This window comes from Epinephelus lanceolatus, chromosome 14 (assembly GCF_041903045.1).
Source record: "Epinephelus lanceolatus isolate andai-2023 chromosome 14, ASM4190304v1, whole genome shotgun sequence".
NCBI classification, from domain to species: Eukaryota; Metazoa; Chordata; class Actinopteri; order Perciformes; family Serranidae; genus Epinephelus; species Epinephelus lanceolatus.
The window spans coordinates 38173339-38186302 of NC_135747.1; the positions used below are offsets into that span (position 1 = coordinate 38173339).

The 12964-nt window shown below is 44.6% G+C and overlaps 1 protein-coding gene across 1 annotated transcript in view; it reads left to right on the forward strand.

The window, feature by feature from the left end:
- ccdc141 (coiled-coil domain containing 141) overlaps positions 1 to 12214 on the forward strand; it is a 33522-nt gene extending 21308 nt beyond the window's left edge. The window contains exons 17-26 of the mRNA XM_078174701.1: positions 1845 to 1985; positions 3384 to 3572; positions 3657 to 3840; positions 4175 to 4287; positions 5311 to 5523; positions 5632 to 5771; positions 6545 to 6764; positions 7409 to 7719; positions 7937 to 9901; positions 11808 to 12214. Of these exons, the coding sequence (XP_078030827.1) occupies positions 1845 to 1985; positions 3384 to 3572; positions 3657 to 3840; positions 4175 to 4287; positions 5311 to 5523; positions 5632 to 5771; positions 6545 to 6764; positions 7409 to 7719; positions 7937 to 9901; positions 11808 to 12063 (3732 nt within the window). The 3' untranslated portion in view covers positions 12064 to 12214. The remainder of the gene's footprint in view (positions 1 to 1844; positions 1986 to 3383; positions 3573 to 3656; positions 3841 to 4174; positions 4288 to 5310; positions 5524 to 5631; positions 5772 to 6544; positions 6765 to 7408; positions 7720 to 7936; positions 9902 to 11807) is intronic.
- The last annotated feature ends 750 nt before the right edge of the window (positions 12215 to 12964 follow it).

Consider the following 12964-nt stretch of genomic DNA (forward strand, 5'->3'; position numbering starts at 1 on the left):
CCATCTGACACCGCTGTTCCTCCTGTTAGAGGCAGAAATGTCTCTCTGGATTTAAACCCTCCTGCTCTAAAAATAATCTCATCAAAGCTCCATCGACTTACAGTTACATCAACACCAAGCTGAGTAGAGTGCATATACAACATCTCTGACAGAAGATAAAGGCTGTATACAGCAAAATGTAATGTGGAAAACTATTTTAGTCATGCTAGCAGCATTGTTGTAATGGTAGCAGTGTTTCAAATAACACATCGACAATCTGGCGGATTGCCATACTTTTTTTTTTTTACAGACATTCATGATCCCCAGAAGATGATTATTACTGAATTCTGCAATCCCCTGAATTCATCTCTAGTGCCACCATGAGGTTCACATTTCAGTTTTTAGCAAAATGTCTCAAACCTTTTGGATGAACTGTCATGAAACTGAACATTCCTGTTCCCCAGAGGATGAATCCTACTGTCTGGGATTCTGTCACTTTAGCTCTAGCGCCACCAGCAGGTTAATATTTTGGCTTTCAGGGAAATATGTTAACGACTCTGGTTCCCAGATGATGTACCATAGTAGCTTCTCAACTAGCACCACCATGAGGTTGACGTTTTATGTTTTTAATTTGGATGTGAATGTCTTTTTTGCGGGAAATGTTGACCTCATGATGGCACTAGATGAAGTGTCAGAGGATCACAAGTTATTAAAGTTCATCCTAAGGGAATATGAACAGTAAACCACATTTCATCATAATCCATCTGACAGATGTTGAGACATTTGCCTCAAAACAAAAAACATTATCTTCATGATGACACTAGAGGAGAATTCAGGGGATCACCAAAGTCAGTAAGATTCATCCTCTTGGGAACATGACCGTGTGTACAAAATGGCAATCCATCCGATATTTTTCAATGATATATTTCAGGCCAACCACCTGACAGTACTATACACACATAAAGAATCCAACGACTCAACACAGTAAGGTCCTGATCACACAGAAAGTGTTTTAGCAGCTGGAGGCGCCTTTTTGTAATTTTTTTATTGTGAATGAAGCTTTTTGCTCACTGTTTTTGTGTTGTGACGTGCCTTACGTTTCTGCACTCTGAATGACTGCCGTTTTTGCCAGTGCTCTGAACGCCTCCATCTGAAAAAACTTCAACTTAAAGTGGAAAAGCGCCCACGTCATCTCTTTTTTCCTCGTTGTTTTTCCCATTATCCAATCAGGTGATTTGAGAGGCCGGCCTTCTGCGGTGTCACGACAGCAAGTTTACAGTTGGTAAACAATGGAGGAGAAACTGGTGGTAGTGGTTGCTGGATACCCAGAGCTATACGGCTTGACGATAGACAGCAGGTTGTCAAACTGCCCTAGAGTCATCCTAAAATATGCCTGGAAACGTCCATGATGGAGCAGAAGCTCCTGGACCAACTGGTGGTACTCCCCATGATCCAGCCTCTTTTTTAGGGTCTCATGTACCCACACAGATCTCTGTTTATCTGCTGACAGCCTCTCACCCTCAACCAGAGCTACAGACAGTACCCTCTGCCTCAACATGTCAGGAACTAGATACTAACTAATGAATAATGATTACACGGGAAGGTTAGGGTAAGGAGGTGACTGGGTGGTTGCCTGGCAACAATAAAAAGGCGCAGCAGACATTTTTTTCACTCGTGGCATTCCATTTTTTAAAAAAGCAGTGCGCTTCATGTTTTGCAACCTGCAAAACGCTTTCTGTGTGATCGGGACCTAAAGTATTTGCTTGCTGCACAACAGATCTGTCTACCTAACTAGCCATTTAAATTAAATTGAAATTGAAATTCCTTTTGTCAACCTGACGGATTTTCTGCTATTTAATTTTCAGCTTCGTGACTCCTTTAAGGAGCTGAAGAAGCGTTTCAGCAACCTGAGGTTTAACTACCTGAAGAGAAACGACAGGATGAGGAACATGAAGGCCGTCAGGAACCAGCTGCAGCAGGTGGAGCTGTACGAGGAGAAGCTGCAGGTGAGGTTTGGGGGATCGCCGGTTAAGGTGCATGCCACATCCCAGCGTTTTATTCCATACTCCTCTCTTTGTCTGTTTCCTGTGTAACTCGCTGCTATTATCCATCCAATAAAAGCAAAATGACAAAAAAAAAAACCTTTCAAAACCCCAAATTTCATGTAACATTTTGTGTAACGAAGTCTTCAGCATCAGATTTAAAGATTTCTATGATGCAGGAGAAGATGCACTGTTTATCAATTGTTATGGTGCCAAACAACATACATTTTACCTGCCACTTTCTTAGATGTGCCTGTTCAAAATAGCTAATCAGCCAATCATAGACATGGTGAAGACGACCTGCCGAAGTTCAAACCGAGCATCAGAATGAGGAAGAAAGGTGATTTAAGGGACTCTGAACGTGGCATGGTTGTTGGTGCCAGACGGGCTGGTTTGAGTATTTACTGGGATTTTCAGCACAACCATCTCTAGGATTCACAGAGGATGGTCCCAAAAAGAGAAAATATCCAGTGAGCCAAAATGCCTTGTTGATGCCAGAGGTCAGAGGAGAATGGCCAGACTGGTTCAAGATGATAGAAAGGCAACAGGAAGTCAAATAAGTACTGGTTCCAACCAAGGTGTGCAGAAGAGCATCTCTGAAGCAACAACACCTTGTCCAACCTTGAAGCAGATGGGCTACAGCAGCAGAAGACCACACCAGGTGCCACTCCTGTCAGCTAACAACAGGAAACTGAGGCTACAATTCACACGGGTTTTCTCACCAAAACTGGACAATAGAAGATTGGAAAAACCACATTCAGATGGAAGCATGGATCCATCCTGCCTTGTATCAACGCTTCAGGCTACTGCTGGTGGTGTAATGGTGTGGGGGAGATTTTCTTAGTACCAACTGAGCATGGTTTAAACACCACAGCCTACCTGAGTATTGTTGCTGAGCGTGTCCATCCCTTTATGACCACAGTGTACCCATCTTCTGATGGCTACTTCCAGCAGGATAACGCACCATGTCACAAAGCTCACATCATCTCAAACATGACAATGAGTTCACTGTACTCCAATGGCCTCCACAGTCACCAGATCTCAGTCCAATAGAGCACCTTTGGGATGTGCTGGAACGGGAGATTCTCATCATGGATGTGCAGCCGACAAATCTGCAGCAACTGTGTGATGTCATCATGTGAGGAATGTTTCCAGCTCCTTGTTGAGTCTATGACACCAAGAATTAAGGCAGTTCTGAAGGCAAAAGGGGTCCAACCCAGGGTTAGGTTTGTTTTGCACAAATATTATAAGGTTACATAAAAACAGATGGGTGACAAAATACCTGACTCTGTGACCTTACATGTGACTTTCATGTAATAAATGACATGAAGAACTTACATGCAACTCTTCCTGACTCTGCAGGCGCTCAGGAAACGTCTGCAGGGAGTGACAGCCCGGCTGGGGTCAGAGGTCAAGGATGGGGGTGTGGCCAGGGAGGCGGAGGACACCATCAATGAACTGCAGAGACAGATGGGAGAGTTTGAGCGAAGTGTCAGCGAACACCAAAAAACACTGGAGATGACCTGCAGGCTGCAACAGGCCATGGAGGAGGTGATTCAATCATTATTTGTTGAGCGGCTGTTTTTGTTTGTAATTATGAGCTGCATGTTGTTAACATGTTGTTTATATCTACAGTATCAGTTCTGGTGTGAGGACGCCAGTGCGACCATCGCTCGCGTCGGGAAGTTTTCCTTAGAGTGTCGCAGCACAGAGGCCGTCTCTGTTCTCTACCGACAGTTTGAGAAGTTTGTGTGGCCGACGGTTCCTCAGCAGGAGGAGAGGATCAGTCAGATCACTGAGCTGGCTGTCAGGCTGCACGGTGAGGACAAAGGAAGAGATGCTTTTATTCTGAAATGGCAGATAAACCTGGAAGCTGTGTGATCGAGTTGTTACTACACTGTTTTTAGCAGATGTACCTCCTGAGTCCTGTCAGATGAACGTCTGTCATGTTCCCACTGTGTACACTTCAGCTGGACGTTAATTAACACTATTAAAGTGTTAAGCGTTAGAGTGTAGTTCATACAATCAGTTTTTAGATTGGTTTGGTCAATTTAGTAACCGTGCTATTGAATCTTTTATCAAAATGATTAATTTACCATTTCAACCACTGATCCAGCACATTTACCTCATTATTTAAACTGTGTGTGTTATAGGGGTGGAGGAAGGGCGGAGGTACATAGAGAAGACGGTCGGTAAACACTCAGAGATGGTGGAGTCCATCAGAGAACTGAGTGACGGACTGATGAAACTGGAGGCCAAACTGAAGGTAACTGAACACTGTACACACTCATTTTATATTTGGGAGTAATTCAGATCACTTTGTTTTCATTTTGATGTTAAAGATTATTTTTCTTTTGCCACATTAAAAGGGTAGTTTAGATCTTTTGAAGTGGGTCTGTATGAGGTGCGGATCCAGAGTCGGTGTTTTACCTACAGTAGATGTCAGTCAGCATACCTTCCAGTTTGGAGAAGCAGACAGAAGTACTACTACACAGAAGCTGATCAATGTACAGCTGTGGACAGGTCAGCAATTAAATGTATTTTAGCCAATGAAAAAATCAATATCAGCTTAAATGTAAGCTATATCGCGAGTATTTTCACTGCTTTACCTTGCTGTCAGACAGCTCATCAAAGCCACGAGACTCCATTAAGAAAACAGTAATTCAATGTAGCTGAACACAGGAGCTGCTGGCCTACTGCTGCTTTGATCAGTTGGTTTGTTTGTGTAATTGTGTGACTTGAGTGAATCTGAACTAACCCTTTAAAACACCAGAGTCACACAATAACACTAACTAACTAAATAATCGAAGCAGCAGCACACTTGCAGATCCTGTGTTCAGCACTGTTAAATCACTGTTTTTCTCAGTGGAGTCTGGCTTTGTAGAAAGTGCTTCAGCTTCAGTTTGCCATCAGAAATCACTGTCTGACAGAAAGGTAAAGCATTGGAAATATTCAAAATACAGCGTACACTTGAACTGATATTGATATCTTCAGGTGTCTAAAATACATTTTGCTGCTGATGCCATCCACAGCAGTACACTGAATAGCTTCTGTGTCCGTACTCCTGTCTGCTTCTCCAAACTGTAGGCGTGCCGACTGACCTCTACTACTCTGGATCAGTACCTCAAACAACCCCATTTCAAAAGATCCAAACTATTCTTTTAAATCTACGTTGATTTAATGTTGTAAGGCAAAAAATCATAAAAACATTCTGTAGATACTGATAAAAATAACAAGATCAGCATATTATTCATTTTAATGAGTGTTTAAATGTGCACTGATGTCACAGCTGGAGAGTCTCAAACAGCAGCAGGATGACAAGGAGAAAGAGATAAAGGAAGAGAAAGATGAAGATGAAGATGAAGACGAAGGTGAAGACGAAGAGGAAGATGAAGAGGAAGATGAAGAGAAAGATGAGGAAAAAGAGAAGTTAAATGAAAAAGGGAAGACAAAGCAGAAGGAGCAGACAGATAACCGCAGCACACAGGAAGCGCCTGACATGGTAAAAATCATTTAAACATTTACAATAAGACCTGCAATAAAGAGGTTATAAAAAATGTGAAAGATATATCTGATAATCAGCTCATCTGACTCTGTTCTGTGCTGTCAGTATGAGCTGAAGGAAACAGGTCACACCCCTGAACTGACCACTGAGCATGATGGGAAGGAGGTTCACGTGAAGAGGGAGACCACAGCCAGTAGGAAGCCTCCATCACAGAAGATCCGCAGTCAGGAGGCTGCTGAGAACAGGTACACTGAGTGAAGGATCACCAAAGTCATTATGATTCATCCTCTGGGGAACATAAACAATGAACACATTTTATCACAATACAAAAGTCAGAGAACCGTTAAAGTTATTATGGTTCATCCTCTGGGACACATGAATATTTATACCAAACTGTGCCAATTCAATTCGGGTTGGGAGAGAGTTACTGCCCCAACCGAGGGAGTTCAAGTATCTTGGGGTCTTGTCCATGAGTGAGGGCAGAATGGAGCATGAGATGGATTGGTGGTTTGGCGCAGCATCTGAAGTGATGCGGGCACTGCACAAAGCTTTCGATTTACTGGTCCAACTACGTCCCAACCCTCACCTATGGTCATGAGCTCTGGGTAGTGACTGAAAGAATGAGGTCTTGGATACAAGTGGCTGAAATGAGTTTCCTCTGTGGGATGTCTGGGCTCAGCCTTAGAGATAGGGTGAGGAGCTTGGACATCCAGAGGGAGCTCAGAGTAGAGCTGCTGCTCCTTCACATTGAAAGGGTTCAGTTGAGGGGGTTCGGGCATCTGATCAGAGTGCATCCTGAGCACCTCCTGCTGGACATGTTCTGGACATGTCCCACTGGTAGGAGGCCCTGGGGCAGTCCCAGAACACACTCGAGGGATCATAAATCTCATCTGGCCTGGGAACACCTCAGAGTCCCCCAAAATCGAAGTTGTAATCATTTTATTTGTTCATAGAACAACAACATTGTACAAAACCCTGAACTGTACAAGTAATTTTCATCGTGTTGTCTCTCCTTCAGACAATACTCTGCCTCTTCCTACTGCTCCACCCATACCTTCAGCCTCTCCTGCTCCCCAGCAGAGGCCAACCGATGGGTCCACGCCATACACAGCCAATCACAGCCTGCCACCATTGAGGCCACGCCCCCTCCATGTGTGATTGGCCCATCATTCTCAGACATCCAGAGGGAATTTCAGAGGAAGGAGGCGCACCATGCTTCAAACATGACACCGCTTCAGGTTAATCATCAAAGAGTTCATTTTCATGTGGCGTCCCCCAGGGCTCGGTTTTAGATCCTCTTTGATTTCCATTTACATCCTGCTACCAGGCCACATGTTTCAAATATACTGATTTAATTTTAGTGTTTGTGCAGAGGATACACGATTGTATGTTCCCATTAATCCTGGTGACTGTAAAATGTTGCCCAACTCTTTAGCTAAGAGCTCCTGTAACTAAATTAATCAAAGCTTGAACTTCTTTTGTTTGTCCCGCCTTTTCACTTGGTTGTTTTCCCTGCAATATAGAGAAGTCTGAGTTATATTTAAGGTATTTTGTCGCCCGTCTATTTTTAAGGTTCCAGCATGGTAAAATGATACTTCCTTTAGCTAAGAAAAATGGCTAAAATTAAATTATGAGAAAGTAGTCCATGCCCTTGATTTTTTTTTAACCCATTTTGGGTTTATTTTCTACTATGCTCCAAATTATTGTACTGTTGTACTGTAATGTTCTGGTTGTCTTGTTGTTTTAGCATTTTGTTTTACTTGATGTTGAATCAGATATAGTATGGACAAAAAAATGTAACAAAGTCTGCAAAAATCCCTGTTCCTGTTGAAGTGAGTGTTAAAATATCAGCAGCAGTTAATACTTGACCCTTTTTTCCCAGGATGCATCAGCAGGAGGCCTATTGGAGGCAGAGCTTCAGCAACAGGAAGCCATGACTGAGGATTCTCTTTCTAATGATGAATACGATTGTGTGTCACCTGATGACATTTCCCTGCCGCCACTGGCAGAGACGCCAGAGTCCTTCATGGTTCAGTCAGACATTGAGGAAGGCTTCTGTTTCAGCTCCCACAGCGTCCACATCAACCAGTACAGCCACCAGCCAGAGCACACTGGCACTGGTGCAGTCCGACAACGGAGAGAGTCCAGCCAGAGTTGTCCAACTCCTCCAACCAGCCGTCACAGCAGTACCAGGTCTGTACCATGAAAAATCTCAGAACAAAACAAGATTCATTTGTGTGTTTCTATAATTCTGGGAACATTTTGTCAAAAAGTATAGAGGTTCAGTACAGATCCCCCTTAATGGGTAATCTAATAGTGGCGTAGGACAAGAGGCAGGAAAAGGAAAATTTGGACATGCAACAAAGACCACTTTTAAACTCAACGTTTGTTCCTGCTGTGTGTGTTACAGGTTCAGATCAGAGTCCAGTTCATTTGCCCAGAGTCCACTGACAGTACCTCCTAACATGATCACCAGCACTCTGTGCAGCATTTTGAAGACTGGAAAGACCATCGACCCCAAACCAAGCTTCCCCTCTGGATCTAACCCAGCCCACAAGAGCAACACTCCTCAGAGTTGTTCCAACAAAGACAGAGATGTCCCTGAGAAGAAGAGCCCCCCACAAACTGATCCCTTATTAAAGGAGCACAACATCCAGGACAACCAGCCTCAGAGGAGTGCAGGTACTCAGGGTAAGATCACCCAAAATGGTGATGAGACCATTCCACAGACTGGTCCCATTCACCAGCTTGCAAAGATCAATCACAGCACCACCCTGCCCCAGTCCACCTTTTGTCCTCAGCACTCTAATGGTCCAGACCCCGATCTCCGCAAGGACAAGAACCCTTCACAAGACACTAGGTCCCTCAAATTTGGCACTTCCATTTGTCAGGAGAGTGACCTAAATCAGGACACGAATTCCTTCCAAACTAGGAAGGAAACATCCCCAGCTTCCAAACCCCAAAGTGTCAGTCCCACCAACACCAGCACCAGTACAGTTGCCCAGCAGCCCATTTACTTCCAGTCCTCCCATTCAGACAGTCATCACAACTTTCCAAAGATTGATCCAGTCCCTAATGCTAAAGAATTTGCTCAGAGCCTCACAGACACTATTTTTTGCAAAGACAAGAGTCAGGAGACTGGGCTCCTCAAATCCCGTGCAACTTCCATCCAACCCACCACAACCCTCTCTCAAGACACCAATCTTTCACAGTCTTACCCAAATTCTAGGAGTGGCCTTGATCAGGATGGACCTTCCTCCCAAACCAGCAAAGAAACATCCTCCATTTTTCCCCAAAACAGCAGCCTCATCACAGCCACTTCTGTCACTAAACAAACTATTTCCTGCCAACCCTCCCCTCTAGATAGCCATTGCACATTGCCAAAGGGAAGCAGCAGCCCCTTATCCCAGTGTAAGATCTTGCCACAGATTGATCGAGTCCCCCAAGTCAAAGGGTTTGCTCAGAGCCTCACAGACTCTTTTCTCCACAAAGACAAGGCTCGGGACACCGGACTCCTCAAATCCTCTGCAACTTGCGTCCAAACCACCACAAGCCTCCCTCAAGATCTTTTACTGTCTTACCCAGATTCCAAGAGTGGCCTTGATCAGGATGGACCTTCCTCACAAACCAGCAAAGAAACATCCTCAGTTTTCATGCCCCAAAGCAGCAGCCTTGCCACAGCTACTACAGTCACCCAACAAAGCGTTTATTCTCAGTCCTCCCCTCCAGACAGTCATTGCACCTGGCCACAGGCTAGCAGCAATCTCAGGTCCCAGCATTTAAGCCCCTTCTCCCAGGATAGTGGGGGTCTACCTGAGGTCCATGCTCCCATTCCCCCAGAGCCAAACAGTGTCAGCAATATCAGCAAATCCAGCAGCACCATCACCAACAGTGATATATTCAGGAGCAAGCAGAGCCACCAGACAGCCTACTCCTTCCAAGAGTCCTTGACCTCCACCTGTACCCAGCAGTGTGTGCATGACTCTGGCATGACTCCCAGCAGCACCGCCATGCCTGCTGCTCCTCCTCTGCCCAAACCACAGACCCAAGCTTTGGCTCAGCAGGCTAATCTGCATGTCACACCCCTTTCCTCTCCATCCCATCTACTAACTCCAGAGCAAGATCCAAACATTTGTCAGCCCGTGGCCATCCGTGAGGAAATCAGACTTACTCCTCAGATCCAATGGCCTCCCCTTCCTGCTCCTCCTCCTCCTCCTCTTCCCCAGGGACAGGCAGAGTCTCTTCCCCAGGGAAAAGCCTCTAAACCTGGACCTCCCTGGTTCACCAGGCCCCTGTCTAGAGCTACCGTCATGGAGGGCTCTCCAGTGACGCTAGAGGTGGAGGTGACGACACATCCAGAGCCCACGCTCACCTGGTGGGTAGCATATAATCAGCTCCACAATAATACACAAGATTAATTAAATTATTAACTACACAACTAACCTTGAGGCACCCTTTACACCTGCAGTAACATGACCCTGATCTTTGGGGATTGTACCCAGCTTCTTCTTTTGTGTCTGCATTAAACTGAAATACATAGTTCACTAACAGTCTCTGCAGAGCTTGCAAACGAGCTGTATTTTCCTGTCACTTTCCTGCTATCTGCTGTGCATTAGTGATGTAAACCTGCACTACAAGTACTCTCCACATGGTGGTTTGTACTCCACTTTGAGGACAGCCTTATAAGTGATGAAGTGGTGAAGAAATCAACCAGGACTCATGCTAATGCAGGCGTAAGGGATTGAAACATTTGTCCTGTACTCATCCACATAGTAATAATACTTAAAGGTTCTGTATCCAACTTCCAGAAAATGATTGTTATTAAGCTGCTTTCACATCTCTGCGCAGTAAGCGCCCTGACAGCCGCCTATCTGCAAGAGCATTCGCCCAATAGACAAATATTGGATTTCTCCGTAACATTATCTTTTTAGCACATTAGCTAACGTTAGCTTCGATAGCAAAACAAACTGGAGGAAAGTGTTCAAAAGTCATCCTCCTTTGTAAGATTGGCTTCCTGTGACATCATCCATCCACTGAGTGAGAGCATACGGGTCGGCCAGTCTGGTCCCGTTGGTCAGTGTTTACTTATTCAAGTAACACTGGCGGTCCCGGAGAGTGAGTGACCTGACATGGTGCGTTGGTAAATTCAGTCTGATGCTTTACACTAAAATGAGAGCCCTGTTGGTGGAAGAAACAGAGCGTTATATTTCTACATGAATCAATGAACAGTTAAGTTAATCACACATTCACTCCGCTCGACGCTCTGCTGCTCCATCTCCCAAGACAGAGTGTCAAGCCAACACTCTGACACTCTGAGAATGCAGCGCTCTGGATAACTGAACGGCACATTCTGACAGCGTTACAAATTTACGAACTGTCCATTTTGTGCACACCGGCACTCGAAATGGGTATTTCTGAATGCACCACTCACGTCATCTTCCTCCACTGTCTCGAACAAGCCAAAAAAATTGGTAGTGCTAGCTAATGTCTACAGAGAATTTTTTTGCCTCCAGTTAAGCCCCGCCCACCAAAAAACATTATACTGTTTACTAACAGTAAAAGAGTCTGTTACTGCTTAAACCAAACAATAGAACAATATCTAAACAGACGCTCATAAAAAAAGATGTTAACATGCTTACAGGCTTTAGAGCCATGCTTTTAAGAGGAAGTCGCGCTAACATTAGCTAGGAGGTACTAACTGATGTTAGCTTGTTTGCCACACACAATTTGTATTCCAGTGGTTCGAAGTTTTCATTCATTGTTTTTGGCTCCAAATCTCAAACAAGCTGATTGGTTGATCCAACTATTTAATTCAAAATGTTACATCACCTAAACTTAGTTTGTCTCTGACCTTCGTACAAGATCATTGACGTCCAGATGTCACCATCAGTTTATAATTTAAATGTAGTTTTGGAGATGAAGTGACATTTTAAAGTGTGTGTTCATGTTTTATTGCAGTTTGCTAACTATCATTGTTTTAAGTCACTGTTTGACTTTCTGACTTTCACTTAATTACTATTATTAACCAATAAGTTTGTGAGTTAACAGTGTGTTCTGTGATTCCTTTAATAGTTTTATTTTGTTTGTGACAGTAGTGAAACACTGAAATACAAACAGCTGCACATCACTATATCAGTTCTCCACAGAAGTAATACCCACAATTCTTTAGTCTGGCTGTCTGGTGATGCAGGCAGGTTTCCTGTAACACAACAAGACTAATACTGTGACAACAAGGCGTCTCATCATGTGCCCCAGCTGTCTGACTTCCTGTCATCATTCAGGTGTAAAGACGAAGAGGTGTCAGCCACGGGCCCGGGCCGAGCGCTGCTCTCCTGCGAGGACGAGAAACACTTCCTGTTTAACCCCGAGGCGTTGGACTCCTATGGTGGGCTGTACGAGGCCCGGGCTGCTGAACGTAAAGACAACAGTGATAAATGGCTAGTGGCGGAAGTGTTTGACATCATCAGTGAGGACTGGCAGAGCTGGTTCGGTACGCTGTGTGTTCTGCTGTGGCTGCTCTACCTGGTTCTACTCTGATGACTCTTTTCTACTGTGGGAACTGAACCACCTGAAACCTGGAGCTTTACCAGAACCTGAACCAATGAGTCTCTGGTTCTGTGGAAGGTTCTGTCCTGTGTGTTTGGAGGGTGAGAGTAACTGTGGGACAGAACACAAATTGTTTTTCCTCTACATTTACACATCATGACGTTCAAACCTCAGCATCACTTCAGCGAAGGAGACTGACTCCAGACCAGCTGACCAGAACTCATGATGTGAAGTTACAGGTTGTTTATTGACCCTTTTAGGATTGACGTCACAATAACATCATTTCATTATCTGGAGGTGCAGCTGCCTCTCCCCCACAGGGCTGTAGGCTACACAGGAGTCTTAAAATGTGTTTGTCTTGTTGTGTTATTGGGAGCCAGAATAGAAGGAGTCATGGCTCAAAACCAGCCGCCACTGCCCGTCAACAAAAACAAAGACAACTATGGTTAAATGTGATAAGACCAAAGGACTGGACGGAGGCCATCGTCAAAAATGCTCACATGTGCAGCGCACACTTCATATCAGGTTAGGGAAAAAGTATTTCCTGTTGTAGGGATGAATAACGTTATGTGTAAACAAACAAGTGTGGTCCTCCTTTGTAAGATTGGCTTCCTGTGACATCATCCATCCACTGAGTGAGAGCATACGGGTCGGCCAGTCTGGTCCCGTTGGTCAGTGTTTACTTATTCAAGTAACACTGGCGGTCCCGGAGAGTGAGTGACCTGACATGGTGCGTTGGTAAATTCAGTCTGACGCTCTACACTAAAATGAGAGCCCTGTTGGTGGAAGAAACAGGGCGTTATATTTCTACATGAATGAACCAACGGTTAAGTTAATCACACATTCACTCTGCCTGGCATTCTGCTGCTCTGAGAGTGCGGTGCTCTGGATA